The sequence below is a fragment of the Dermacentor variabilis genome, chromosome 10 (assembly GCF_050947875.1).
Source record: "Dermacentor variabilis isolate Ectoservices chromosome 10, ASM5094787v1, whole genome shotgun sequence".
Lineage (NCBI taxonomy): Eukaryota > Metazoa > Arthropoda > Arachnida > Ixodida > Ixodidae > Dermacentor > Dermacentor variabilis.
In genome coordinates, this window is record NC_134577.1 from 46,785,592 (window position 1) to 46,811,745 (window position 26,154).

Below are 26,154 nucleotides of genomic sequence, written 5' to 3' on the forward strand. Positions count from 1 at the left end.
GAAATGGGCATGGGCTGGGAGAATGTAATGAGGGAAAGTAACCGATGGTCGTTAAGGGTTACGGACTGCATTCCAAGAGAAGGGAAGCGTAGCAGGGAGTGGCAGAAAGTTAGGTGGACGATGAGATTAAGAAGTTTGCAAGGACAACGTGGCCACAATTAGCACATGACCGGGGTAATTGGAGAAGTATGGGAGAGGCCTTTGCCCTGCAGTGGGCGTAGCCAGGCTGATGATGAAGATGAAGAAGAACGCAGCACTCAAAAGTGCGAAAATTCGCAAGAAGCTCTTAATGGTAAATTAATGTTATTTCAGACAAACACTGCCGTCAAAGCAACGATGGCTTGGATTGAAACACCAATGCAAACAACAGCCGAGAGCGGTGCGAACGATATGAGCACGAATGGTGAACAAAAAAATCTCACGGCCCCAAAGAATGGCAAAAATGAGGCGATACCCATGCCTGTCGGCCGCCCTTGGATGTGACCGTTCAGCAGAATATTTCCCGCGGCTCGTCGCGCCACAGATTGGGGCGGCGAGTATCTGCAATGGTGGCTCAGCACAACGTCACGCAACGTCGAAATGAAGTTTACAAAATTGCCTAAATTACCTAAACACGTCGCATTCCTACAGCCAACGAACAAGATGACGTGCCGGCTGCCCTCAGAACGCCACGAGCCATACTCGCCAAACTGCAGATGCATGCATTGCAGGAGCTTTCGCGCGCTACGGTCTGCTTTCTTTTTAAAGCGTTAACATCGTAATACAGCCCTAGGTGACTACCAATGACCACACTAAAATATAAGAAGCTTTCTTGTAAAAAGTGTTCAGCTATACGTCACGTTTTGTCATCTTGATGAAAGTGCAGAAATGCTTCTTGTAATGCTTTCGTTTCCTGGCACAAATTTAAAAAGGAAAAAAAAAGAAAAAGAAAGGCGTCCTTTCGAGAGCTAATGCGAAAGCTGAGATGGCGGATAACGACGACAGTGTAGCCGCCATGCGTGAAGAGAATACAGCCCTTGCCGTACTCGCCAGTCGTTGCTGTGGGACTGAGGTGCGTCGAACAGAGCGAACGATCAGCAGAGTGCATCGTTATTCAAAAGACTAGCGCAAAATAGCAGGGACAAAGACAGAGAAGACAACAGGACGAGCGCTCGTCCTGTCACCTTCTCTGTCTTTGTCCCTGCTATTTTGCGCTAGTCTTTTGAATAACGATGACACACCAACTAGCCCAGCTTTCTGCCTTGACAGCAGAGTGCAATACTGGGCGGACACGCACACTACGGGTTTCGCGAGGCCAGGCTAGCCGAAACGCCAAGGAGCTGGGTGACACGACGATACAAATCTGTCTGGAGCGCTGGTGTGTTATGAAAACGAGGGCTGACTTGCATTCCTCTTGTAACCTTCACTAAATCCTCAGCTGTAACGCCATCGGGCAGTGCGGGGCCGTTATTAATCGAAGAAATGAATTCGGCACGCGCTTGTACAGATCGGTCGCTTTTACTCGCGATAGCTAGTTTGTAACTCGAGTTGGTGGTGAATTCGACAAAATGACCACGCGATGAGCGAATGCACGCTCATGCGTTCTTTCCTCAACCGGACGCTGTGCCTAGCATTTCCAAACTTAAAGCCTCCATATCTTCTAAAATGAAGAGGTTTTACTAGAAAGGGGCGGTCCCCTCCGCTATGTGCCCTACACTGTAAACTAACTTGCACACTTAAGGGTGCTTCGTGTCTGTAAATCGCACCATTACTCCATTTTAGGGGTGTAAGGGCGTGGGCTATAGATTAATTTGCACCCTTGAGAGCCTTCCAGGCTCTAAATCGGTTTACAGTATGTATGTCACACTGGCCAGTTTGCTCTTCTCGACACTTTTTAAGCATCAATCTCGTAACCTTGCAGTCTCAGCGCCTGCTCGAAAGCACGGTTATGAAGACATGTTTGTGGATCAAATCCCCGTCGCAGGGGTCGCCGGGAAATTCCACTGTTGAAGCACATGTGTCTACTGCAAGATATGGAAACAAACAAACAAACAAACAAACAAACAAACAAACAAACAAACAAACAAACAAACAAACAAACAAGCTTTTCAGTGGAACTTCACAAGGTTGGCGAAGAAGAAATCTGGAAAAGAATTTGACAACACCGTAAGGTCGGGCGTTCCCTTTTTATGCCTGAGCCAGCTGCCTTGGAACAACGTACAGGAGCAAATATTTGCAACAGGCCGAGGCATGTGTCTACTGCACAAAAGCAGTCTGGTCACGACTCGGCCCAGTGTCGTGGAATGCCGACACCAGCCCGAAGGCGTACAGGTGACGTCCCCTTCGCAGAAATGTCGTAGTTCAAAGCTGACAGGGGAGGTAACTGGAAAGCGGCGGGGGGAGCGTAGCTAGACACGGTTCGAATATTAGTGGATAAAGACAGCAGCAGAAAGCTTCAGACGGGAATGTCAAGTGGCATAGGTAGTGTTACATGTTAAAACAGTCATAAAACACCAAAGTTCGGTGGTTACACAGCAACGCATAGGTAAATCACGCAACCTAGGTAACAATTTGTCGCCCCCCTCCCCCCCCCCCCCCCGTTTAACGGAGGTGCGACTAGCGATAATCATCACGATCATCGTCATCATGATGCACTCTGCTCAGTGGAGTCGTGAGCAAGTTTCGTTTTGAAACCCGTTAGTGAATACAAGTGTAAAGATGAATCATGTGGTTTATTTTTCATAGGGTGCAGCATGGGGTGCAGCAGCTTTCCGTCTCGTTTTCAGCATTTACTTATGGGACAAAACAGTAAACGACGAAACTGGAAATCACAGATGTACATATATTCCGGAGTTTTCATCACCGAAGCCACGGCATGATTATGAGGCGCACCGCAGCGAGGAGGCTCCCGAATAAGGTCGACCACCTGGTGTTAGTTAACGTGCAAACAATGCACATGGTCATTTGTGCGTTTTGATACCATCGAAATGCGGCTGCCGCCGCTGGGGTTTAATCCAGCGCCCTCAGTCTTAGCCGCGTGTCTTAGCCACTACGACATCATGGCGGGAAAAGCGTAAGCATAACGTTCCAATACAGGCGGTACTATGAGAACAAGGGTGATGTTCCAGTTGAGAATGAGAGGAAAAGCAATATCGGAAAGGAAATCGCAGAATGATAACATGTGCTAATTTGTTTTGTTTAGGCACCTTAATGGTAGCAGCCGCAAGCTACTGTCGAGTATCTTTAGTATCTTTTGTACATATTGTACGACCTCCGAGAATTGATGGCACCACGCACAAAGTCTCGAAGGCCACGCTTTTTGTCGCTTGGCTCTGTTTTTCTCCGCAAGATGGCAAAGCGAGTCCGACACGACGGATTTCGCCACAGTGGCGTCATTTTGCGGAGACAGCGTAATGTATAATCGTTGTTTCTTTCCCAAATGCCGACAGCTGTCGTGAGCGCTCTTTCGGTGGTCACGGCTGAAAAGCAAAAGCAGGCCGAACGCCCAATGAAGTGGTGGAAATTCACCAATGACTGAAGCAATGATGTCTTCTGCCTCCATTGTAATTCACGCTTTATGCTGCGGGCACAAAAAGACGACTTGAAAACAGTGAATTAGGTTTTGATTTATCCTACGTGCGTAACGGACAAATGATGCTACAGAAGGTCCCCGGACTCATGTGTGCGAACGACATGGTGCTACTAGCGGACAATGCGAGAAATCTACAGGCACTTGTGAATATGTGTGGCAACGCAGCGACAAATCTAGCCCTTAAGTTTAGCACAGAGAAATCGGGAATTTTCATCTTCAATGAAGAGACGAGTAACCACATGGTGTCAATTCAACATCAAGTCATGCCGATTGTCAAGCAATATAAATACCTCGGCGTATACATAAACGAAGAAAGACTTACTCAAGCACCCACCAAGGTAATTTGGAAATATAAGGGAAGCGGAATGCAGCAATATTGAAACTTAAAGCGCTTTTGGGCCGCAATAAATATGAGGTGATGCGTGGAATCTGGAAAGAAGTAACGGCGCCAACGCTAACGTTTGCAAATGCCATTCTGTGCCTAAAATCACACCTATTGTCAGGGTTGGAACTTAACCAAAGGTCGGTAGGCCGGATGGCTTTGGGAGCCCACGGTAAAACCACAAATGAGGCAGTGAAGGGCGACATGGTTTGGGCCTCTCCTGACGTCAGAGAAGCGCAAGGCAAAATTCGTTTTGAAGAAATACTCAGAACAATGGATCGAAAGAAATGGGTGGCTAGAGTACACAAGGATCTGTACCTGAAAAGCGTGCACACAGAATGGAGGAAGAAGTACAGTAAGTACAGGAAGAACCAAGTACAGCATGATGGAAAGTGTAAATAGACAACCGATAGTTATATGAAAGAAAGTGAGAGGAACAGATATAGAGATTCGGATGCAACGAAGGGAAACAAGAAATAGTATTGAGATTTACAAGAGTGGGAAGAAAGAAATTAGAAGAAAAAATCTGTGCGATAACACAAAGGGCAGTGCCTTGCTATATTTGAAGCCCGAGCTGGTTGCCTAAGGACAAAGCCATACCGGAGCAAGTATTCGCAACAAGATAAGGCATGTGTCTGTTGTAGCAAAACTCCTGAGAACGTTCACGACACTTTAAAGGAGTGCCAATATATTTATTCAGTTAGAACCGATGGGAACGTCCGCTTTCCAGAATCGCTGGGATCGAAAGCGAGATGGAAGCACGAACCGGTCAGTTAGTCGACATAAGCAAGATACACTTAGACTATGTAGATGGAAAGAAAGCAGGGAAGTGCTTGATGGAGGCGGGGTCGTTACATGAATATGATTTAATGAAGAGAAAAAAGACGAAGGAGAGATAAGTAAAACCCTAGACTGATAAGCATGAACAGATTACCTGATTAGCTCAAGCAGGCTCCAAGCAGGCTCACGGCCCCATTTCGAAAGAGATGGAAATAGATCCTCATCTTCGTCTTCATTATCGTAATCATCGAATGGAGCCATCGTCAAGCGCCAGAAGCGATGTTTCTTTCCCGAAAGGAATTTTACAGCGACACCAATCAGAATTATGAGAAGATAATGTATATATTCGGGAACTTAATGATATTAAAAACTGCATAGATGATGTTGGAAACATTGCGACCATGACGCGTTTTCGGCTCCTGCAGTCGCTTTTCTCGCTTGCAGCACGGCTTTGAGATCGGTTCTTGTTCCTCAGGGGTAGCCGTAGCTGATGCGCGGATTTTAACACCACCTATTGCTGCGGGTATTCCTGAATTCTCAGGAAGATGGGCACTTCTAAGAACAGTTATATTACATCAATATTTTTGTTGTCAGTGACAGTGAAAAAAAAAGATTACCTCATAGTGCTTTTACGCTTACGTTTTCTGACTCGCGTTACGCTTGGCTACAGACTTCGTCTGCCCTAGCTTCCCAGTTAGCACCTATGGTATTAATTCGCTATTTTATTAGCTTTTCAGAAGCAAGTATTCACAAAGAAAACAAAAATGCGCGTGTTTATTAGTAGTCGTCTGCTTGGCGGCACCGTCAAAGAGGGGGTTTCGGCCATTGTAGGTACAGCACTAGATGTGCGCCATAGCGTTACCCGCTTTATGCACGGAAACCACTACCACCCTGTCCATGTTGCAGGCGTCGCCTGCAAAATGTATAAGCAGTTAGACGCGTGATGACGCACGATGACGCGCGATGACGCACGATGACGCGTGATGACGCATGCGGACGCGCGATGGCGAGCGATGGCGCGTGATTGACACCGTCATGTGGTTACCGCCCATACGATGGGATGTGGTATGTGGGCATTTCACCCTATAGGCACGCACTAAACGGGGTACAACGGGGCAACGTTTTTAGGCACAGTGCCGGGTGCGTACTGCGGTGTCGGATAGCCATGGTGTTGAGGTGTCCACGGTTGTCCCGAGTAACCTTGCGGCGCTCCGTACGCGTTTGGCGCCGGATACTGCTGCGTGGTAGCCAGTGGCACGGCCGCGCAAGAGGAGTAGACTACAGGCGTTCCCGTCGCATACTGCGCTGCTTGCGGCCAGCCGTGTTCGGAGACGCCAGGGTAGCCAGCGTTCGCGCCCTGAAAGAATGCGAAAAAAGAAAATAAGATGTACTAATTTGTCAAATTACCGTTGCTGAAACGAGTCTTCGGATTATCAATAATAATAATATTTGGGTTTTACGTGCCAAAACCACTTTCTGATTATGAGGCACGCCGTAGTGGAGGACTCCGGAAATTTTGACCACCTGGGGTTCTTTAACGTGCACCTAAATCTAAGCACACGGGTGTTTTCGCATTTCGCCCCCATCGAAATGCGGCCGCCGTGGCCGGGATTCGATCCCGCGACCTCGTGCTCAGCAGCCCAACACCATAGCCAATGAGCAACCACGGCGGGTATCGGATTATCAAGGACGCACAACAGGGCTGCCATGTTGTAGGCGTCAGCCCTTTTGAAGAAGTGTAGAAGTATTAAAGAAAATGCCCCTAGCAGATATAACATATTTATATGTTCTGAGAGGCGGATAATACTTCAGCGAAAAATCGCAATGTCATTCAGGTAATTATACTAACCATGATTTTTTTCGTGTTAGGAATTCGTGTTAGGGCGTTCTACTTGACTGGCGCAATGGAGGCAGCTTATGAATGTATTAATTGCACAAAATGTGAAACACCGTCTCCGGTACTTCATGTTTTTTTTTCTTTATCGTTTTAATCTTTCTTTATTTCTTAAACTACAGGCGAGGTACTGTAACAAACGTTACATTCAACGAACCGCACCATGAAATGCGATCTCTTGCAAAGTTTCAGTATAGCAATGCATCAGGGAGGAACATATTCTGTAAGTGTCCACCCAGTGGAGTCGTCCATTTCGTCTGCTTCTGAAGGTGTGATTGACTGGGCTGGGGGGTGCACGTCAGAAGAAGACAGCCAATCAGCACTTTAGCAGCAGACAAAATGAACATGTCCACTAGGTGGACGCTTGCAGGATACCACTCCCTCTCCCCCAAATCGACTATATAAGCAATTTAGGTTATTCACACTTGGCTTGCGGAGTGACTTCCTCACGCGAGTTTTCCATCCGGCCCCACACTCCGGTACTGTTAGCTATGCAGAACAAGGAAAACCGCCACTGAAGGTGTGTCGCGCAGCAAGGATGAAAGAGAGAGAAAAAAATATTAACAGTCACCTAAGCATCCTTACGTGATTTGAACGCGAAAGCATTATAACTTCTCTAATTGGTTACGTCCATTATACATGACGTCATGCATTGTAACTTGCCCTTTAGAGCTGTATTTTAACACAACTTACTTTAATTTGTACGAACCTTAATCCACCTTCATCCATCTGGCTCTAATATTCACGAACCTTAATTCACTTTAATCCTACTTAATTCGTATTAATCCAATTTGATCCTCATTAAGACACTCTGCTTCAGTTTGTATCACCGTTAATTCATTTTAATGCAATTAAGCCATCTTATTTCACTTTAATTCTCTTTCATTCACTTTACTTCATCTTAATTCACTTTACTCCCACCTTAAGTCACCTTACTCTAAGTTGTTCTAACTTTAATTAACTTTAATTCCCCTTAATTCACTTTAATTCACACAATTGCCTACAATTACGCCTAATTAACGTTGTTATACAATTTACTATCCTTTGTATTACTACTGGCGTCATACAAGGCGCGAACCTATTCCTAAATTCTGTGTTACTACTACGTCATATAGGACGCTGATGGCGCCACTGATGATGACTTTTCGTACAGTCACTTGATCCCGCCGGGTTTTCGGCCTCATAGGACGTATAATGCTTTCGCCTTAATAAAGAAAAAGCGGTGGGGCTCATGACGTAAGCGTGTCGTGTACCTCGGCTCCGGTGTGGAAAACACAAGGAGGGAACGTCGTTTGCGGACGCTAGTCGAGGCAAAGCGAGAGTGTGTCTGTGTAATTGGCAGTGAAGTTCTCCTCTTGGCAGCGTTATCTCCTGTATCCTGTAATAATTAACAATTGAAAAAGTTTGAAGTCGGTTGAAAAGTTTGTCGATGGAAATCGAAATGGAAAGTCGATGAACGTCTTTCTGAGCGGGTCGGAGGTGGCAACAGGGTTTTATAAATCAGCCAGCAGCGTCTCAACGGCAGCGTCTCAAAACAGTAGTGGACACGAGGGAAGAATGCGCGAACGTTCCCCCTCAACACCTGTACCACCAGTGTCGATCACGTCACGGCGGTACCGCCACCATGCGGTGTTACTGTACGGTGGTAAAACTGGTACCGATACCATAAGTACTGCATGGTGGTACCACCAGGAGCATTGGTACCACTGGTACTGGATCGGTTCTCAGGATCGGCGCACATTTTTAGACCGCACTATTTCCGTGATCAAACATACGGCTAGAAACATAGGTTAGAAAGATACTCGATACGGAAAAGTGAGTTTAACTCGTAAAGAGAGACCTTCTTTGAATAAAATGCAGTCGCACGCTTCAGAGACAGTGGTTTACAACTTCCAGCGCATATGCGAAATATTTGATGGATATCTGGCAAGGATTAAGTAATTTGGCCCTACGGCAACGAGGTAAACCACGCCCACGAACACATGGAACAAATGATATCCTAGTTGAAACTCGTTGATCCGAGAGTGGCCAGAAAATGTTGCGGAGTATCAGCAGATGAGAGAGAGAGAGAGAGAGAGAGAGAGAGAGAGAGAGAGAGAGAGAGAGAGAGAGAGAGAGAGAGAGGAAAGACAGGGATGTTAACCAGATATCAGTCTCCGGTTTGCTACCCTACACTGGGGTTGGGAGATGGGGGTTAGAAAGAGGACAGAGAGGAAAGGGTTAAAAAAGAAAGAAAGAAGAAAGCACACACAGAGACACACACACACAAAGGGCGTTCCAGCTAGAGACGTTCAGAAATTGCGCAATTCACAATTATCACGATGTCAGGGAGCTTCTGAAGAAATGCCGCGCTCATTCGTCCGATAAGTCGGCCTCCTCAAGGCTCAGCCTCAAAGGTCAGTCGCCTGAAATGCCCACGCGCAACGGTATCCGTCGACCGAATAAGGATACACGACGAGATCCCCTTGCGGAAGCCGCTACGTCTATGCGACGCGATGGCTGTCATTGTCGGGTTCCTCTATAGGCGAGCGCACACACGCACGCATGCGCAAAGAACACACGCTGATCTGTAGCAAACAAAGGCACTTGCGCATACACGGTACGCGATCAGCGCAATGGCGTATACAAACCACTCGAACACTTAATGTATACGCGGTGCTGTGTTTACGTGTAGTACTGCATTGCTCGTGTGGTTCGTGCCCTTCCTGCGCGTATACTTCCGCGCGCGCGCGCGCACTCACGCACGCACGCACGCACGCACGCACGCACGCACACACACACACACAGACACACACACACGCGCGCGCGCGGCCGTAACCAGACAAATTGTTCGTGGGAACCTTACCGGCACGTTACCGTTCCTTCGCGGCCAGATTCCGCGGCGTCGAAGGATGCCCGCCACGTAGAGGCCGACCAGGCAGGACACGATGATCAGCGCGACGACGCAGACCACCACCAGTGCACGCGACAGCCCCATAGACACGGAACCCACGACGGGCACGCACAAGACGAGTACGCTCGTCGCACTTCTAGCGCGCGCGCGAATCCGTCGAGCGAAGGCCTATATAAGGACCATTACATTAGGCCGGCGCTTTTCGTTCGCCACACCATTGGCCGCATCGTGGGCCGCGCGGGTTGCGAGCGACGGGTTTCTCTTCGCGTCAGGGCGCCGTACACTCACCGTTCCCGTGCAATTGAACACGCAGCGACTGAACGGCCCGGCAGCCGACTTTGGAAAAACACGGGCGGTGTAGGCTACGCAGCGTGCAGCCGGGTTTCAATGCCGACCTTGGCGGCGAAAGCAGACAACAGCTGTGGGCGTCTCGCGCGCGTGCACCCAGGCGTGGCAGCGGTGGCGAAGAGAGGAGGGGGGGGGGGACGTAGCAGTGTCGCGTCCCGGACGGTGACACACCAGCGTCAGTGGGCAGAGGACGTGAGCGTATACGGTGAGTCGCTTGGGATGTGTAAAGCGACGCGTGTTGACGGAACACTGAGCGACGATCACGAGCGCGTCGCTTCAACGAGCGCGTGTACACATTGTGTATGCGTGCAACAGACACCGGTTTACGAAAGCGTGGCACTGCTTTTGTGTCGCGTCGCAGTGCTTGTTTATTGCGCTGTTCCCACGCTTACTGCGATGGACCGACTATAGGCCAACGTGGCACCCTTTGAAAGTTTAAGAGGAAGCTTTTTAAACTCTGGCTCAACCTCTACATCCCTATCTGAAATACACGCAAAACGTCGAGATGTTCCCACCGCTGGACAATCGCTGAATCCGCTTGGAAGAAATATGTGGCACTTAAAGAGAGAAAGTCACAATTCTTGCAAACAGACGCGGTGGCTTAGCGGCTATGGTCTTGCTCTGCTAAGCACGAGGTCGCGGGATCGAATCCCGGCCCCGCATTTCGATGGGGGCGAAATGGAAAAAAACGCCCGTGTCCCGTGCATGAGGAGGCATGTTAAAGATCCCCTGGTGGTAAAAAAATTGATCCGGAGTCCCCCACTACGGCCTGCCTCATAATCAAGTGGTTTTGGCACGTAGCACCCCAGAAAGAAAAAGAAGGCAAGTTCTTGCATCTATAGAAAAGAAACTTTGATTTGGAACGACGACTCCCCCAGCGCCACCCCGAACTATTATTTAAAAAAATAAAAAGAATATCCGGTAAAAATAGACCGGTAAAAAATGATAGGTATATAAGACGGGGGTCGACTTTTTGCCACGGTTCTTTTTTCATTCGACCTATATTCTAGTTTTTACAGTATTAACGTTAGGTGTGCACTATGACATATATTAATGAACCAATTAATTAGTTAATTAATTAATTTGTTAACCTCAAACGCTCCCACACAAGGGGCATTACATGAGGTGTACATCCACAACTGTTGTATACATTCAGAACGAGAGAGCACATTCATAAATACAATCGATGATATTGTCGAAAGCAGCTCGATAGGATTGCAGCACTACGTGGGGCGGCAAGTGGTTCCGGTCCTTTGCTGTTTGTACGAAGGTACGGAGATGGCCAGAAGTGCAGGTGCACTAGAACGGCCTTAGAATGTGCGGGGCTGTAAGGTGGTGTTTCGCGGTATGTGCTGTCATGTGCCCAGCGATCGTTGCTTGTTATATTTAATGTGAGAGAAAGGAATGTTTCTCTTATTCCCCCTCCTTCAGTCTGCTTTCTAATTTAGTACCTGCTAACCTACGACTGCGTGTGTGCTTTGTGAACCTAAAGAAGCTGTTTTGCATTCTCGAGCGAAATAAATATTCGTCTTCTTCCCTCCCTTAGTTTAGGTACTGCACGGACTAGGTGGTGATCCATGATTTTGGTGAAGCACGAGTATGTCCTCACCTTTCATGGTGGCGTGAACGTTTTTTCCGTAGTGCTATGCTTTACCAGGATTATTCCTCATCGTTTTAGAGCGCAGCTCTTTGGCGTCCGTTCCTGGGTTTCGCGTCGTCGTCGGCGTTGTCGTCGGCCTCGTAACCAGCTCCGCCCCCCTTTCATCCCCCCAGCGCTAGCAGCGACCGACTGATACCGCTGGATGCCGCTGACGCCGCTAGAGAGTCAAGATAACGTGACTGCATAGAACACCGTCGCCGCCATGCAGAAAGAGGAGGAAAGGGTCCCCCCCCCCCCCCCGCCTGTTCTTGTGGGGCGGATAGGGTGCTCTTCAGTTGCCGACGCGCCGGTTATTTCACGTAGGCCCCGGCACGTCGACGAATACGTGACCACCTTCCCACGGCTAGACCTGATTCTTAGCGCTGCGGAAGCGAGGGTATCATATTGTTTGTGTCGGCATCGGCGGCGTTGTCCCTGAAACCAACTCCGCAGCTGGGGTTGACTCACTATCGGCGTCAGCGGCATCAGTCAGTCGCTGCTATCTCTTCCCTCCTCCCTTTATCGTGTTGTCCGCTTGCTGCGCGCGCTTCTGCCCCCATCGTTTGCCGCTGGGTGTACACGCCGCCCCCCTCCCCCCTCTTCCTGCGAGTCTCCGGTTGTCAAAGCGCCGGCTCGAACTTAATTCCTTTCTTCGCTCCTCCTCCAATGCAACCCCTGTGCGGTGGCAATCAGAGAGCCAGATCGGTGGCGGCGGATCTGTATATGTGCACCGCCCGAGCCGAAATTGCCGCTGCCGTTCGCCACTGCGAAATTATCTGCCAGTTCTTTCTGAGCCATGAGCGAGACGACCGATGGAAGTCCTCCGTCTGCTGCTGCTGCTGCTGCTGCTGCTAAACGAGCTGCCAGAGCAGAGGCCCAGCGCCGTCGCCGTCAGAATCCAGAGGTGCGTGCCGCCGAAGCAGAAGCTTACCGTCGCCGCCGTCGAGATGATCCACGAGTACGGGAAATATAAAAAAAAAATTCTGTGATAGCGCATACATGTGTTGCTCGATTTCTTTGCCTCAATCTATCGAAAAGGTGAAACAGCTTATTTGCTGCGCTCAAATTTCGCATTAGGAAGTAACGTAATCGTCGGTAATTTTTTTTTTCGTCAGCGCTATGCGTTACTGAAGTGCACTTGCGCGTAGTGCTTCTTTTATTCTTATTGTGACTTTGTCTGCTTTTCTATGTAAGCTTGACTAGGTTGTCTCGCACGATTGTCTTCCGTTGTGCACCGCAATTTCTCGTTCTTGCTGCTCTGTGCTCGGGAACATTTGCGGGGATAATTATTGCTTGTCTCTCACGTTGTTCTTCCGTGTGTTTTCCTATCACAATGCAGTGCAAGTGACTGCACTTATTTCGCATCACTCCTGCGTTGGTCACCAAGAGGCAGCCACCAGAACTAACTAACTAACTAACTAACTAACTAACTAACTAACTAACTAACTAACTAACTAACTAACTAACTAACTAACTAACTAACTAACTAACTAACTAACTAACTAACTAACTAACTAACTAACTAACTAACTAATAAGCAGGGTGTCGACCATCATGATTCTGTCGACTGGATGCTTGAAGACTCAACCGCCGGGAAATGCCTTCAATGGGTGTTGAAAGTTTACGCCTTTATTATTTTGTTTCTACTTTGGGCCCCACCATAGTAGTTGTCCATACGTATATGATGATGCTCCAGAAAACAGGGTTGACGCATGAAATAGATGCGTACACGACTGCGCTCAACAAGAAAGAAAGAAAAAGAAAGAGGTGCTAGAAAGACACGCCATGGCGACGCGTCCGCAATTCAATTTTATCACTCCCGGCAAGTGAAGCTTCCGAGATCCGCTCCCCATTTCCGAGGTCTGCGAGGTTCTCGGTTCGCTTTTCACGACCGGAAGCACTCGTGCGGCGGCGTCGGCGGGCTGTCCGTGGCTGCCTACATCTGGCAGTAGGCCGGAGCCACCGCCCCGAGTGGTGCACGACCGCTCCCCGGGCCGAGCTGCTGCATGAAGTGGTCCGGGGCGACGCCCTGCTGGACGACTACCGTGCGAATGTCCTGCGTAGTGCCGTGGGAGATAGATAGATAGATAGATAGATAGATAGATAGATAGATAGATAGATAGATAGATAGATAGATAGATAGATAGATAGATAGAAGAAAATCGGGGAGGTTAACCAGAGCTAGTTCTGGTTGACTACCTGGGGCAGGAACAAGTGGTACGTGGATAAAAAGAGGAAGAGAGCGAAAGGGGAGCGAGAGGAATAAAAGAAGAAGAAGAAAGAAAAGACAAACACAAACAAAGTAACCGCGTACGCTACAGAGCGCTAGCAGACGCCGCTCTTAAAGCCTATAATAAAGACCCTTAGAACCTGAGGAACCCGAGTAGGGAGAATGAAGCCTTCGGCACAGAGTTTCTTCGGGAGCACTGGGCCTAGAACAATTAGTTCTGATAGTGGACGATGATGCGGCTCGTAGTGGGGTTAGGGCAAGGAATCCACTAAGCTTATCGACGAATATGTCCAGTAGTAGGAATGAAGGAAAAAGGGTTTATTTGACATTAGCTACACGGCTCCAGTTACGGAAGCACACTCTATGCAGGAGCAGATTCAACGTCCGAGTTTACGCCAGGACACGTTGGGCTCACTGCACGAAAAGTATCCGCTTTTAATACCGTCATCTTCCCTAGGCGACTCGACTAGGGAATCTGATGACTGTATATCGCAGCCAATCACAGTAGTTGAATCAGTTGCGATAACACGCTCACACTATCGCAAAGTTCCGCGGCCTCCCCCTCTCCGAAGCCTCCACTCACCCGAAGCATAGAATAGGGGACATGACAGCAACCTGGGGATCCACGATCGGCGTCATTTTTCGTTAGTATTTGAAGTTGGCCCTTTTCATCATTAGTTCAGGCTGTCAGGCTGTGGTGGGGTGGGTGCCTTTTTTTGGACCCTTCAGCAGTGGGTGTCAACGCTGCGTTGAGTTCTTGGTAGGCGCTGATGGATTGATGGGGTTTGCCTCGTGGAAAACGTCTAATTAACGCCTTTGTGGTGTTGAGACGTAAGGACGATTACCCAATCGGTCCAGCAACAGTGCAGACCCCTTGCATCTCGGCACTAAAGCGCGGCATACACAGATAATGTGTGTGAGTGTCTCGACTCGCAGCTACCACGTGTTGCACTAACTCCTATAAGTGTCTTCCACGCGTTGAAATGGCAGAGAGAGCCCCACGTGCCCCGGCAAGTAGTGGGACACACTTGCCGGGCTGTCTGCAATCAGATTTCAACGCGATAGCGTTAAGAGCCCCGTGTTGTAGAAAATCAGGCGTCGGCGTCCGGCGCCCGGCGCCCGCGTCCCCGTGAGCCAATGTTCCCTTATATATTAGGCTCACGTCTATGCCACACCTTGATATATGACATGCGGTATATGCGGGTTATATTGGCGCAACATTCTATCCCTGAAGTTGCTCATATCTTGGCTTACATTCTTGGCAAAAGTTATTCCTCGGAATTATGAGAATGACAGGCCACAAACAAATGTCACGAAACAAAACACCGACAGCGCCGGACTTTTATGTTAAGTCTTCACAGAATGAAATATTAAAAGTGCGAAAAAAAATAAAACCGGAAATGATTTAATTTATTTGGCTCGGCTGTGCACCACCTCCGGGCTCGGCCCACGCAAGAGGCCGCGTTTCGCCGACGCCGGATTTTCTGCGACACAGATTCCTTAACGCTCTCGCGTTAAAATCGGGATATAATTGCAGCATACTTGTTTAAATATATCGTGTCCGAAAGCGAACACCATACTGTATTTATTCCGTATGAAAATATTATTGTGCGTTCTGTTTTGTCGCTCAGAACATGGACTTAACGTCATGTACTTGCGTTGTTGCTAAACAAACGAATCTCGCAAATATTTGGGTTGAAAAACGCAGCATACGTGGTATTCAAGAACACTTCTTGATGCAATTACATTTTTCATCACTATGTACTTCTGCTGGATCTTCTGTGTTCTACTGTGATGTTGTTCATCTTGCATTACGCTGTATTAAGATGCGAAGTTGTTTTTAGAATTTTAACCAGTTCTGTTGTGTCTTTGTTGTATTCTTGGTGCAATCATTGTTGCGTGCCTTGTACATAAGGGACTGGTACGTCCTCAAGTGAAATAGTTTTGCACGTATTGCCCGAGCGCGCACACATTGTAAAGATGCAAAAAACAGAGCTTGAACCATGACATGTCACGTGGTGAAGGTCCTTTATTCCCCCAATCCTCGCTTCCCATTCTTAATGGATAGGCTTCAAAATTATAGGCTGGCTATTTGTCCTTGTCTTTATCTTTCTTTTTCGTTCATCCGGGACGCGGTTTTGTGGTGCCCAATTTCAATGTTCTCCTCTCTTACATCATGGTGTCTGGCCAACATTCTCTGATGTAGGGAACGGAGACTAAGCCGGGCCCGTAGGCCTGTGCTCTTACAGAAAATTTCGTTGTAATTACTACATAGTTGTCACAGCACTTCTTACTTTGGTAATTGCGCAGTTGATAAATGTAGAATTACTACCATTATTGATTAAAGAGGGTCTCAGCTACCAATTTTAAAAGCAGATGGCACCGCCGATTACAAAGTTTCTAGCCTGTAACGAATCTACCGGACCCAGTCTGTCATATTCTGGACAGTAAAACGCAAACGTTTATAAAGATTATTAGTAAAATATTCGCGTAACGGAAGCCGTAATTTTATTTGCTGATATACGGAAGGAAGGAAAAAGTGGAGAAGGAAAGGCAGGGAGGTTAACCAGTTTAGCTCAACCGATTTGCTGCCCTTCACATGGGAGCGGGATGGGGGGCTGAAAGATGGGGAGGAGATATAAAATGGTTCTAAGGGGTATAGGTAACGGCTAGGGTCCGAAATATCAGGCTCTGAAGAAATCGGCCGGCAGCTGTATCTGCATTCTGCTGAAACCAGTTTTGCAGAAAGCTAGATGCAAATTTAAGGTTCGTAAGATTCTTAATATCCTTAGGACATGCGTAAACAAGCTCCGAAATTCGAGAAGTTTAGTATAATATCGTAGATCTTTGGAAGATGTGCCAGTAGAAAACTTAAAGGAGTATTGACACGAAATTCTTGCCTTTTCACAGACCTCGAGAGATCAGGAAAAAAAAATGCCATGACGTCCCGACACATACACATCCAGGGAAGCGAAACCGAAACCGGTTCGTAGAAAAGCTACTGCAGTAAACTATTTAGGGCGCTCCGAGGCTTACCAGTATGTTTACCGGTGTTTCGAAGTCAATGACCTCCATTTAACGCTAGAAGTCCAAAATGTCGTGTGAGCTTTTTTTCCTTTAGGAAGAACACGTCCCTGGGTCAGATGGTGCACGCCGGTAAATAGCCAGATTGTTGCGCGAAACAGAAGACTACAAAAAATTGGAATCCGCACGCGGACGGGACAGGCGCCGTCCCGTCCACGTGTGTATTCCTTTTGGAGTCGCCTGCTTCGTGCTAAAACCTAGCCACTTATCCGGTAGTAAACGTGGTGCAGCGCCGTAGTGCTGCACACAAGTGCAGCAAGTGGTTAAAGCAGCAAAAGCAAGTGGTTAAAACAGCAAAGTAAGTGGTTAAAGCAGCAAAGCAAGTGGTTGAAGCAGCAACACCCTACCCTCTCGGGCCTGAAGCAGCCACGGATGCAGCACACGCAGCAGGCGATGAGGCCTAGGGCCACGGCCACCGCGACGGTGATGATGGTGACCACAATGCCTGCAGCCAGTTCGCCGGTAGCGTCTGACGAGTTCATCACGGCGTCACACTGGTCCTCCTTGGCTCTGCAAGCAGAATTTCAGCGTGTTGAGTCACAACTGACAAGGAAGATGTATTTCAACGTTATGGGGAAAACACAGACGTACGCAAAGCGCGCGCGCACACACGCACACACAAACACACACACACACACACACACACACACGCACACACACACACACACACACACACACACACACACACACACACACACACACACACACACACACACACACACGCACGCACACACGCACACACGCACACGCACACACGCACACACGCACACACGCACACACGCACACACACACACACACACACACACACACACACACACACACACACACACACACACACACACACACACACACACACACACACACACACACACACACACACACACAAACACCTGGCGTGCACAACGCAGACAACGCACAAGTTGTAACTTTTTGCCCTGTTATCCGCCGCGGTAGCACAGTGGCTCTGGCCCTGCGCAGCAGTGCACGACGTCATGGGTTCGACTCCGGAAGCGGCGGCCGCATTCCGATGCAGACGGAATGCAAAAAAAAAAAGGCCGCTTGTGTACTAAGCGTTGGGTGCACAATAAGGAGCCTTAGGTGGTCAAAATTAATCCGGAGTCTCCCAGCAGCGATGTGTCTCATAATCAGATCGTGGTTTTGGTAAATGAAACCCCAGAATTTCTGTTCCAGCTCTTTGTGTGGTTTCGACGGAACGTTAGTATGTACCGACAAGATCATTTCACTAGCCTGCCGCGAATTTCATTATGGTCCTCTAGACAGCTACGTTGAGCTTGAGGAATGAGAACCCACTAGCAATAGACGCACGAAGGGTGACGATGAGGGGAAAAAAATTATTCTCTTATGAATACATGTGTACCACTTATAGACCGTTTTTTCGTAGGCGCCGCCATATTGTGAACGCAGTGGCGCCGCCTATGAGCAGCGCCATACTGGCTTGGGTGAAAGCGGTCTTTTGCGTGGCAGGTATTATGCTCAGCGGTAGGTTCTGGTGTTTGTTTTCGCGGTCGTGCGGTCTGTTTAGTATGAAGTGCGTCTTCTACGTGGTAAACGGTTCTGTGAGACGTGATCAAGTGGTTTAAGGCCTCATGGCCGGAATTTCTGCTGAGCGTTGAGGTGGACGGAACACGCAGCGCGATGTGTGCGTGCATATTTGAGCCTACAATCAGCCTCGGAGATCAATTGTGTATTTCCGAATGTTCCAATGACTAATGTGACCTTATTGCAGTATTATCCTCTATTTCAAAGCTGCGGTTTAGGACGCATGAAACACACGCTACGATCGTAACAGCGTGGGTACCGTTCTGCTACGATAGGAGCTGTGCTGTTATACATTGACAAGCGTCCAAACTGTTCGCTGCAGGTTACATTGCGTGACTACTTGGTTGGATGGATGAGATTTCCACCAATGAATAAAATAGTTTTGGCTAGTAATAGCAGCATACCTTACAGTCTGAATTAAGCTTGTCCAGCAAAGCGACCGTTTACGAACTGCGCGAGCGTCCTAAGCAGTAGTAGGTGCTGGATTACAGATATCTTTGTTCTATATAGCGCATGGTCCAAGCATACGGCATCAGCGGTTATATATTTATAAACATTGTGCGGTGTTAGCCCGTTTTCTCTTGCTTTTTAGAGAAAGAGGATGATAACCGATTTTTTTTCGGTTGTGTTCGTTCAGTTCTCTACGACGCACTCACACATATTACAGAAATTTTGCGCTCAAAAATAGCCATCGCATTCTTTTTATGCGAACCCTCTCATATATTATGGCTGTATACAGGCCAAAAATGCAATGCCGAAGCACACAGCTTATATACGTATCGTGCTGGCCCACCAACCGCAGCGATCGCTGTGTTGAGAAGCGCCATGGGCCTCATGCAGCAAGGCTAGCGTAGACATATGGTAATTTCAAGCATGCTAGACTTGAAATGCGTGAGAACGATGCCAGTGTATCACAAATATTTGATAGCGCCTGCCGCTCAGATGTTTCGTGGCTGCCTTAGGTTGGCCGTGCACGAGCATGCGCTCGTATGTTTTATGTTTTACTCCCTACGCCAATCGATCAGACAGTGAGCTGATTTACCATTTAATGCTGGTAATACAGAGACGCCGGTTTTCTTTGTTGAATTAAAATCGATATAAGCAAAATAGTAAACAACACATACACGCACCGCGGCTGATTGTGCGCGTCACATTTTTGCGCCCTCCAAGGCATATTTCTGCCTACAGTAGTTACCGATGCACCGAAAGGCTTCCCTGACGACCTTATATGAACGGACATGGCGTAAATTTCACAAAGTAAGACCTAAAACATCTCGAAATCGTTCCGCAGCGCGCGACAGCAATACTTTCAAGCAGCGCCACGCCGGATCGCCCAAGCCAGAGAGGAGGAAAGGCCCTCCACGCGCCCTATCCTCCTCGCCCGATGAAACGGTCTATAGACCAGAAAAGTATATTAGTATAAAATACTTGTGCTTTTTCTAAAAACCGATCACTCTCTTGACGCGTGTTGACCGTGGCGATTGATAGAGGTCGTTTTTAATAGGTACACGAGGCCTGTATCGCCTCTTGTGACTGAACTACGATGGATTGAATATGTACGGGGGTGCTGTTGAACTTTCTAGTAGTCGTGGGTTCTGTGCACAAGTCGTGTCGGAGATGCGAGAAATCCACCACCACGAGGTCACGAAAGAACACAACATCCTTTCTTAGTGGCTGCCGGGTCATAGCGATATCTTTGGCAACGGCCTCGCCAACGTAGCCGCTTGAAAAGCCCACTAAGCAGCTGATTTTGTATCTGTATAATCTTACCAAAAAGCAACGAAGCCCGGCGCGTAAACGAGCTATCGCATGATTTGACTTTACAGACGTGGCCCACACCTGACTTTTTCACATTCGGTTGCATTTACTCGAGCTTCTTATGCAGCTGCGCCTGTTACCTGGGGTCTTCCCCTTAAGGGAAGAAACATCACTTTGTCGCTTACACATGGGCCTTGTATTCATGGATCCTTACTCATTCTACAGTGTAACGACCGATAACACCGATCGCAGCGCTCGCGGTGCCGAAATAAGAGTGTAGAACACCTTCCGTGCTACTGCCCGTCCTTAGAAAATGAAAGGCCTGCCCTCCGAACCACTCTCAACCAGCTCGACGGAAAACCTTTCTCGTTCAACAAGATCCTACAGGACCATGGCCTCGCATATCACAGCTGCAGAAGGCCGCGAAAGCGCTGCTGTTATTTCCGAAAGCATTGACCGGTCTGTGAGGCAGTGCTCAGAACTTTCCCTACGTTCGCGCACCACGAACACTGTGTACTATCTCTCCTTGTCATAATCTTTTCCTCCCCTTTCTTCTATCCCCTGTGTGCAGGATAACCAACTGGGCTCAGCCCTGGTTAACCTACCTGCGTTTCATTTATCCTTTACCCTTCCCCCAGTGCAGCGTAGCAAACCATAATCTTCTCCGGCTAACCTCCCTACCTCCCCTCCCCCCGTTTAGCTCTCTCTCTCTGAAAGATCTATCTATCTATCTATCTATCTATCTATCTATCTGTCTGTCTGTCTGTCTGTCTGTCTGTCTGTCTGTCTGTCTGTCTGTCTGTCTGTCTGTCTGTCTGTCTGTCTGTCTGTCTGTCTGTCTGTCTGTCTGTCTGTCTGTCTGTCTGTCTGTCTGTCTGTCTGTCTGTCTGTCTGTCTGTCTGTCTGTCTGTCTGTCTGTCTGTCTGTCTGTCTGTCTGTCTGTCTGTCTGTCTGTCTGTCTGTCTGTCTGTCTGTCTGTCTGTCTGTCTGTCTGTCTGTCTGTCTGTCTGTCTGTCTGTCTGTCTGTCTGTCTGTCTGTCTGTCTGTCTGTCTGTCTGTCTGTCTGTCTGTCTGTCTGTCTGTCTGTCTGTCTGTCTGTCTGTCTGTCTGTCTGTCTGTCTGTCTGTCTGTCTGTCTGTCTGTCTGTCTGTCTGTCTGTCTGTCTGTCTGTCTGTCTGTCTGTCTGTCTGTCTGTCTGTCTGTCTGTCTGTCTGTCTGTCTGTCTGTCTGTCTGTCTGTCTGTCTGTCTGTCTGTCTGTCTGTCTGTCTGTCTGTCTGTCTGTCTGTCTGTCTGTCTGTCTGTCTGTCTGTCTGTCTGTCTGTCTGTCTGTCTGTCTGTCTGTCTGTCTGTCTGTCTGTCTGTCTGTCTGTCTGTCTGTCTGTCTGTCTGTCTGTCTGTCTGTCTGTCTGTCTGTCTGTCTGTCTGTCTGTCTGTCTGTCTGTCTGTCTGTCTGTCTGTCTGTCTGTCTGTCTGTCTGTCTGTCTGTCTGTCTGTCTGTCTGTCTGTCTGTCTGTCTGTCTGTCTGTCTGTCTGTCTGTCTGTCTGTCTGTCTGTCTGTCTGTCTGTCTGTCTGTCTGTCTGTCTGTCTGTCTGTCTGTCTGTCTGTCTGTCTGTCTGTCTGTCTGTCTGTCTGTCTGTCTGTCTGTCTGTCTGTCTGTCTGTCTGTCTGTCTGTCTGTCTGTCTGTCTGTCTGTCTGTCTATCTGTCTGTCTGTCTATCTATCTATCTATCTATCTATCTATCTATCTATCTATCTATCTATCTATCTATCTATCTATCTATCTACGCGTACGCAGCCGCGGCCTCGCGCAGTTGAAATAAAAATCGCGACCTGTTTTTTACCGAAGAGCCGCAACTCACGTGTGCTTCTCAAAGCTTTACGCCCTTGTCTCAGCTCGAGATGACGAGGAGTCGCTGCCCCCGGCCGCGTCGACGACGTCGAACGTGAAACTGATCTCGATCATCGCAGCACCAACCAGGTCGGTCCACCATCGGTCGTACGCATGCAAACGGAGAGAGAGAGAGAGAGAAGTGGTTCATGAAGGGATAAGGAAAGGTTGACGCTGTTTTCTGCAGCCCTTGCGGGAGCACGGCTCAACGTCAAATGCAAACGGAGAGCGCAAAATGGGAACCCGACGACCGCCGACGCGAGGGGGAAAAGCGAAACCACACACCTTACGTCGCGCTGGCGTTTCAACGCTGCAGGCGCACGGCGAGACGTGAGGGGAGCGGGGCGCCTTGCCGCGTTCGAGGCGGGAAGGGGGGGGGGGGGGGGGCTGCCCGCACATGGGCTGCTTCTCACCAAGCCCCTGGGAAACATTTAGAAAAAAAAAAAACCAAGTAGAAAGGATTATTGTCCCTGTATTTCACCAATAAAAACTAAATATTTTTCCTTACATTCTAGAAGGAAATTACGTCGCATAAAATTTCTTCAGGGTATAGTGGCTGTTTACAGGAAGATAACCGATCTTCCACACCTTTGCTCTTTAGCAACAAGATAAGCAAGAAACACTGGAGCTCATGTTTAGCAACCAACTTTTGCCGAAACTAAAGCATTCAAAGGCAGTTTCTTTTTTTTTCAGAGAGCATATAGCGGACTGGAATATACTTCCAGATTCAGTAATAATGGCGCCAAATCTCGTTCAGTCTCTCGAAGAACGCATTTTATGTTAGATTTGAGGTTACTTTTGCTGCTGATGTTGGGTTTCATTAGCTACGTGATAGTGCGTTATTATTGTGTATTATTGTAGTTTTTGTTCAATCCTTAATGTATTGTATGTATAGCGTATTGTTGTCTATTACTTGACTATTGTACCATTGTGTACCAATCTATCATCGTCTTTATTATCATGTATGTGCCCCTCCTGCTTGAGCCATGTTGGCGTACGGTGATACCGCTATACGTGGCAACACATTAACACCGAGGGCAAAAAAAATTGCCATTTACCTTCCAACTGGTTTTACTAAAACACTTTGCGCTTATTAATTATACCTGCAGCATATGCCTAAGTAGAAGTCTATGTGTGTGCGACACGTTTTAGGATATCGTTATTTTAATGAGTGCTTTTTTCTTTTGTTGCACTATCTTGGCGTAATTTGGCAAACACCACTAGAAAGGAAAGACGCACATTTAGACCTCGGCGTCCCGGAAAATTATCTCAGAAAATTTTCTGTTTAACAAAGTGTTTTTGATTCGCCCTATACTCGTATATTGGTAAAACCTAATTCGTAGAAAAAGTGAACACAATGTCTCACATGATTTAACAAAGTTTTGGCCAGGCAAATGTGGATAGATTAAATGTCACAAGGGAATCTACTATTTACAAAACGCCTCGAAATTGATTCAAGTATTGCTACATAAACCGCAGTACCATGCCGGTTTTAGGTACGTTGTCAGGAATTTGCAGTTAGTTGCATTTCTGCCACCCCCGCTTCCTCACACAACTACCATGTAAAAACCGTATGTATGTTTGAACGAGTGAATCAATAAAGAAAAAGAAAAAGAAATTTCAGGCCGGCCATATTGTTTTTGTAAACTGTACGTTGCACGGTATCAGCTTTGAAAGCTGAGCTGAGCGTCGACTCGGCTAGATGGCACCAGCTACCGCGCGACGTCACAGATATTAATGCATATCCTTGTCGTTTTGGGTCGTTGTGACGAAAAAAATTATCGAAACTTGCTAAGTTCAGTGCTTGGCTCGTTAGAACGTAGTCCATCGTTACCGAAAAGAAGACCCGACCAGACGCAGTGAAAAGCCATGACGTCACTGCCATGTGGTGCGGTAAGTTCAAGGTGGCGTCACCACCTGCCTCAATAGTCGTTCTGTCATTTGTGGCTTATGAAGCACCTCAAGGTAATAGTGGCTCGTTTGGTATTGTACGTAGAAGGATATATCTATTAATATGGCTTAAACTGTTTCTCTCTTTAAGGTCCCTTCAATGCGGCGTATTGGGATTAGTTAGCAACACATTCTTGTCGTAATTGTGTCTACTGAAAGGCGGTGATAAACAGGTGAAAGAACAAACAAGAGCGCCATAACTTCCGAACGATGTCTTGCTCTCTCGCTGGGCGACGCCTTCTTTCCTTTCGTAAACGCGTCTCCCGACGAACCTCGGTTTGAAGTTTGCGCTCGCGTTTCTCTTCCGTGGTCTTCGCCCTCGCCTTGGGCTACACACCTTCTCAAAAAGCTTGTCACCACCTATGCTGGTGCTCTTTCCGGAGTACCTTGAATGCAGTTAACCAGACGGGTTCCCCACGTCCGTCCGCGCGATCGCGTTCTGTCTCACGCGCGCGCCATCCCCAGACAACAGGGCTTCCGGTTTCTCACTCTGCGTTCTCACGCTTGCACGTCCCGCAGGGACGCCGGTTTAGCATTGCGTGTTTTGCCTTCGCGCTCCTTCTGTTGGCGAGCAGGCTGATTCGCTTACGACTGCAGTTTTTCCGCATACTAAAAAGAAAGAAAGAAAGAAAGAGAAAAAAAGAGAAAGAAAGAAAGAGAGAAAGCCCTTGGGATGGAGCGTCAGATGAACACGCCTCCGGTGTCGGCCAGGCATCCTCCTCCAACGCCGTCTCCACTCTCCTTCCACGTGATACCTCCCTTCGGGGACTATCGGTGCATTGACTCTTGGGAGTGGGATACCGCACATGCTTCACAGATCGACTATCTTCGCTAGTAGCCCTCGGCTTCGCAATGCAGTGACATCCTACTGTTCTTTCTTCTTTCTTAACTACATAATATTTGGAGACACACACACACACGTATGTATGTATATATATATATATATGAGATCGCAGGGAGAGGCCTTCGTGCTGCAGTGGACAAAGATAGGCTGATGATAATGATGATGATGATAGACACACAGAGAGGGAGAGAGAACTAGAGCAACTAAGTGACTTACGATAATCTGACCCTTCGGTTACCCTTCTCGTTCTTTATCTCTTGCGCTGTTGAAGTCCTGCTGAGTGCTGGTCTTGGTGGTGATTGAATTTGTCGGGGCATAGCTACTGATGTTTAATCTGGGCCACCCGCAGATCGCATTGTGGTGGTGGCAAAACGTTTTATTTCTTTTACATAGGTGCGACCTCCCGGCCCTTATGGTAGTTAACATCTGGGGAGGAAGGGAAAGAGAACGGGCTTCCGAGGAGGGTGTCTGGTCAAAAGTACATGAGCAAATGTGCTTCTTGGAAGTAGTTTGTGAGGGAGTCCAAGATGCGTTTTCTGCGCTCTGGTTCCCCACCTAACCTTGCATCCGCGTGCCTCGTGAGTTCTGGGCAATCACACACAAAGTGGAAGATGTCTGCTTGTTCTCTGCTGCTGCATCTTAAACAGCAGTCCGTAATAATCCGCGCAGCAGTTGTACTGGAGTTCCTTTTGTGGAGGCGCGCTAACCTCGCCGACATAAGGACAGTGCCAGTTCGAGCTCTGCGCAGGAAGTCTTTGGTCGCTCGTACGCATCCTTGGGGGATGGGGGTCAGGTTCTTCCGGCAGCAGGCTTCTAAGCGCAGTCTTGCGTTGTGTTTTCGTCTTCTCTATTCTTCATGGTCGTAACTCTTCTTCGAATGGAGTTATATATGTGCTGTTTGCGCGGTTATAGCCTCGCGCGGGGGTGTCCAATGGCTTCTGCCGCGCGGCATCGTGGGACCACTGATATCCTCGAATCATGGTGTGGTCCGGAATCCAGTGTGAAGTTAGCACATGTCCGCATGCTTGCAGCTCACGCGTCAGTGACCCAATCTTTCTTACTGTCCGGCTCTCTGTCCTGTGAGATGCGCACGCCCTGGCGACCTCCTGCGAGTCTGTGTACGAGTGCATATAGATTCGTGTCGGGCGTTCGCCCCCAAGGAATGCTTTTCTGGGAGCTGCTTCGACCGGTCTCCTCGTCTCTTATAGTAGGTCACCCATGAAGGACCTCTGCTTTTGTTGTGTTCTCCTAGACCCAGTACCAGGCTATAGCCGCCCTTTCACCGATTACTGCTGCGTCCGTATATAAGGTGTCCCATTTAGCCTTGCCCA

The 26,154-nt window shown here is 48.2% G+C and overlaps 1 protein-coding gene across 1 annotated transcript; it reads right to left on the reverse strand.

Moving 5' to 3' along the window:
* Positions 1-2,692: 2,692 nt before the first annotated feature.
* LOC142560474 (uncharacterized) lies at positions 2,693-9,897 on the reverse strand. Its single transcript, XM_075672626.1, has 2 exons — positions 9,473-9,897; positions 2,693-6,090 (listed from the first exon to the last, which is right to left on the reverse strand). The coding sequence occupies exons 1-2, from the start codon at positions 9,602-9,604 to the stop codon at positions 5,830-5,832; spliced, it is 393 nt and encodes a 130-aa protein (XP_075528741.1). The 5' UTR covers positions 9,605-9,897; the 3' UTR covers positions 2,693-5,829.
* Between the last annotated feature and the right edge of the window lie 16,257 nt (positions 9,898-26,154).

What these genes read in the sequence shown, in the direction of transcription:
- LOC142560474 (XM_075672626.1), bottom strand. Translation starts at nt 9,604, where the DNA reads ATGGGGCTGTCGCGTGCACTGGTGGTGGTCTGCGTCGTCGCGCTGATC. An exon ending in GAAGGAACGGTAACGTGCCG is followed by an intron (nt 6,091 to 9,472) that starts GTAAGGTTCCCA and finishes GCATTCTTTCAG; the next exon opens with GGCGCGAACGCTGGCTACCC.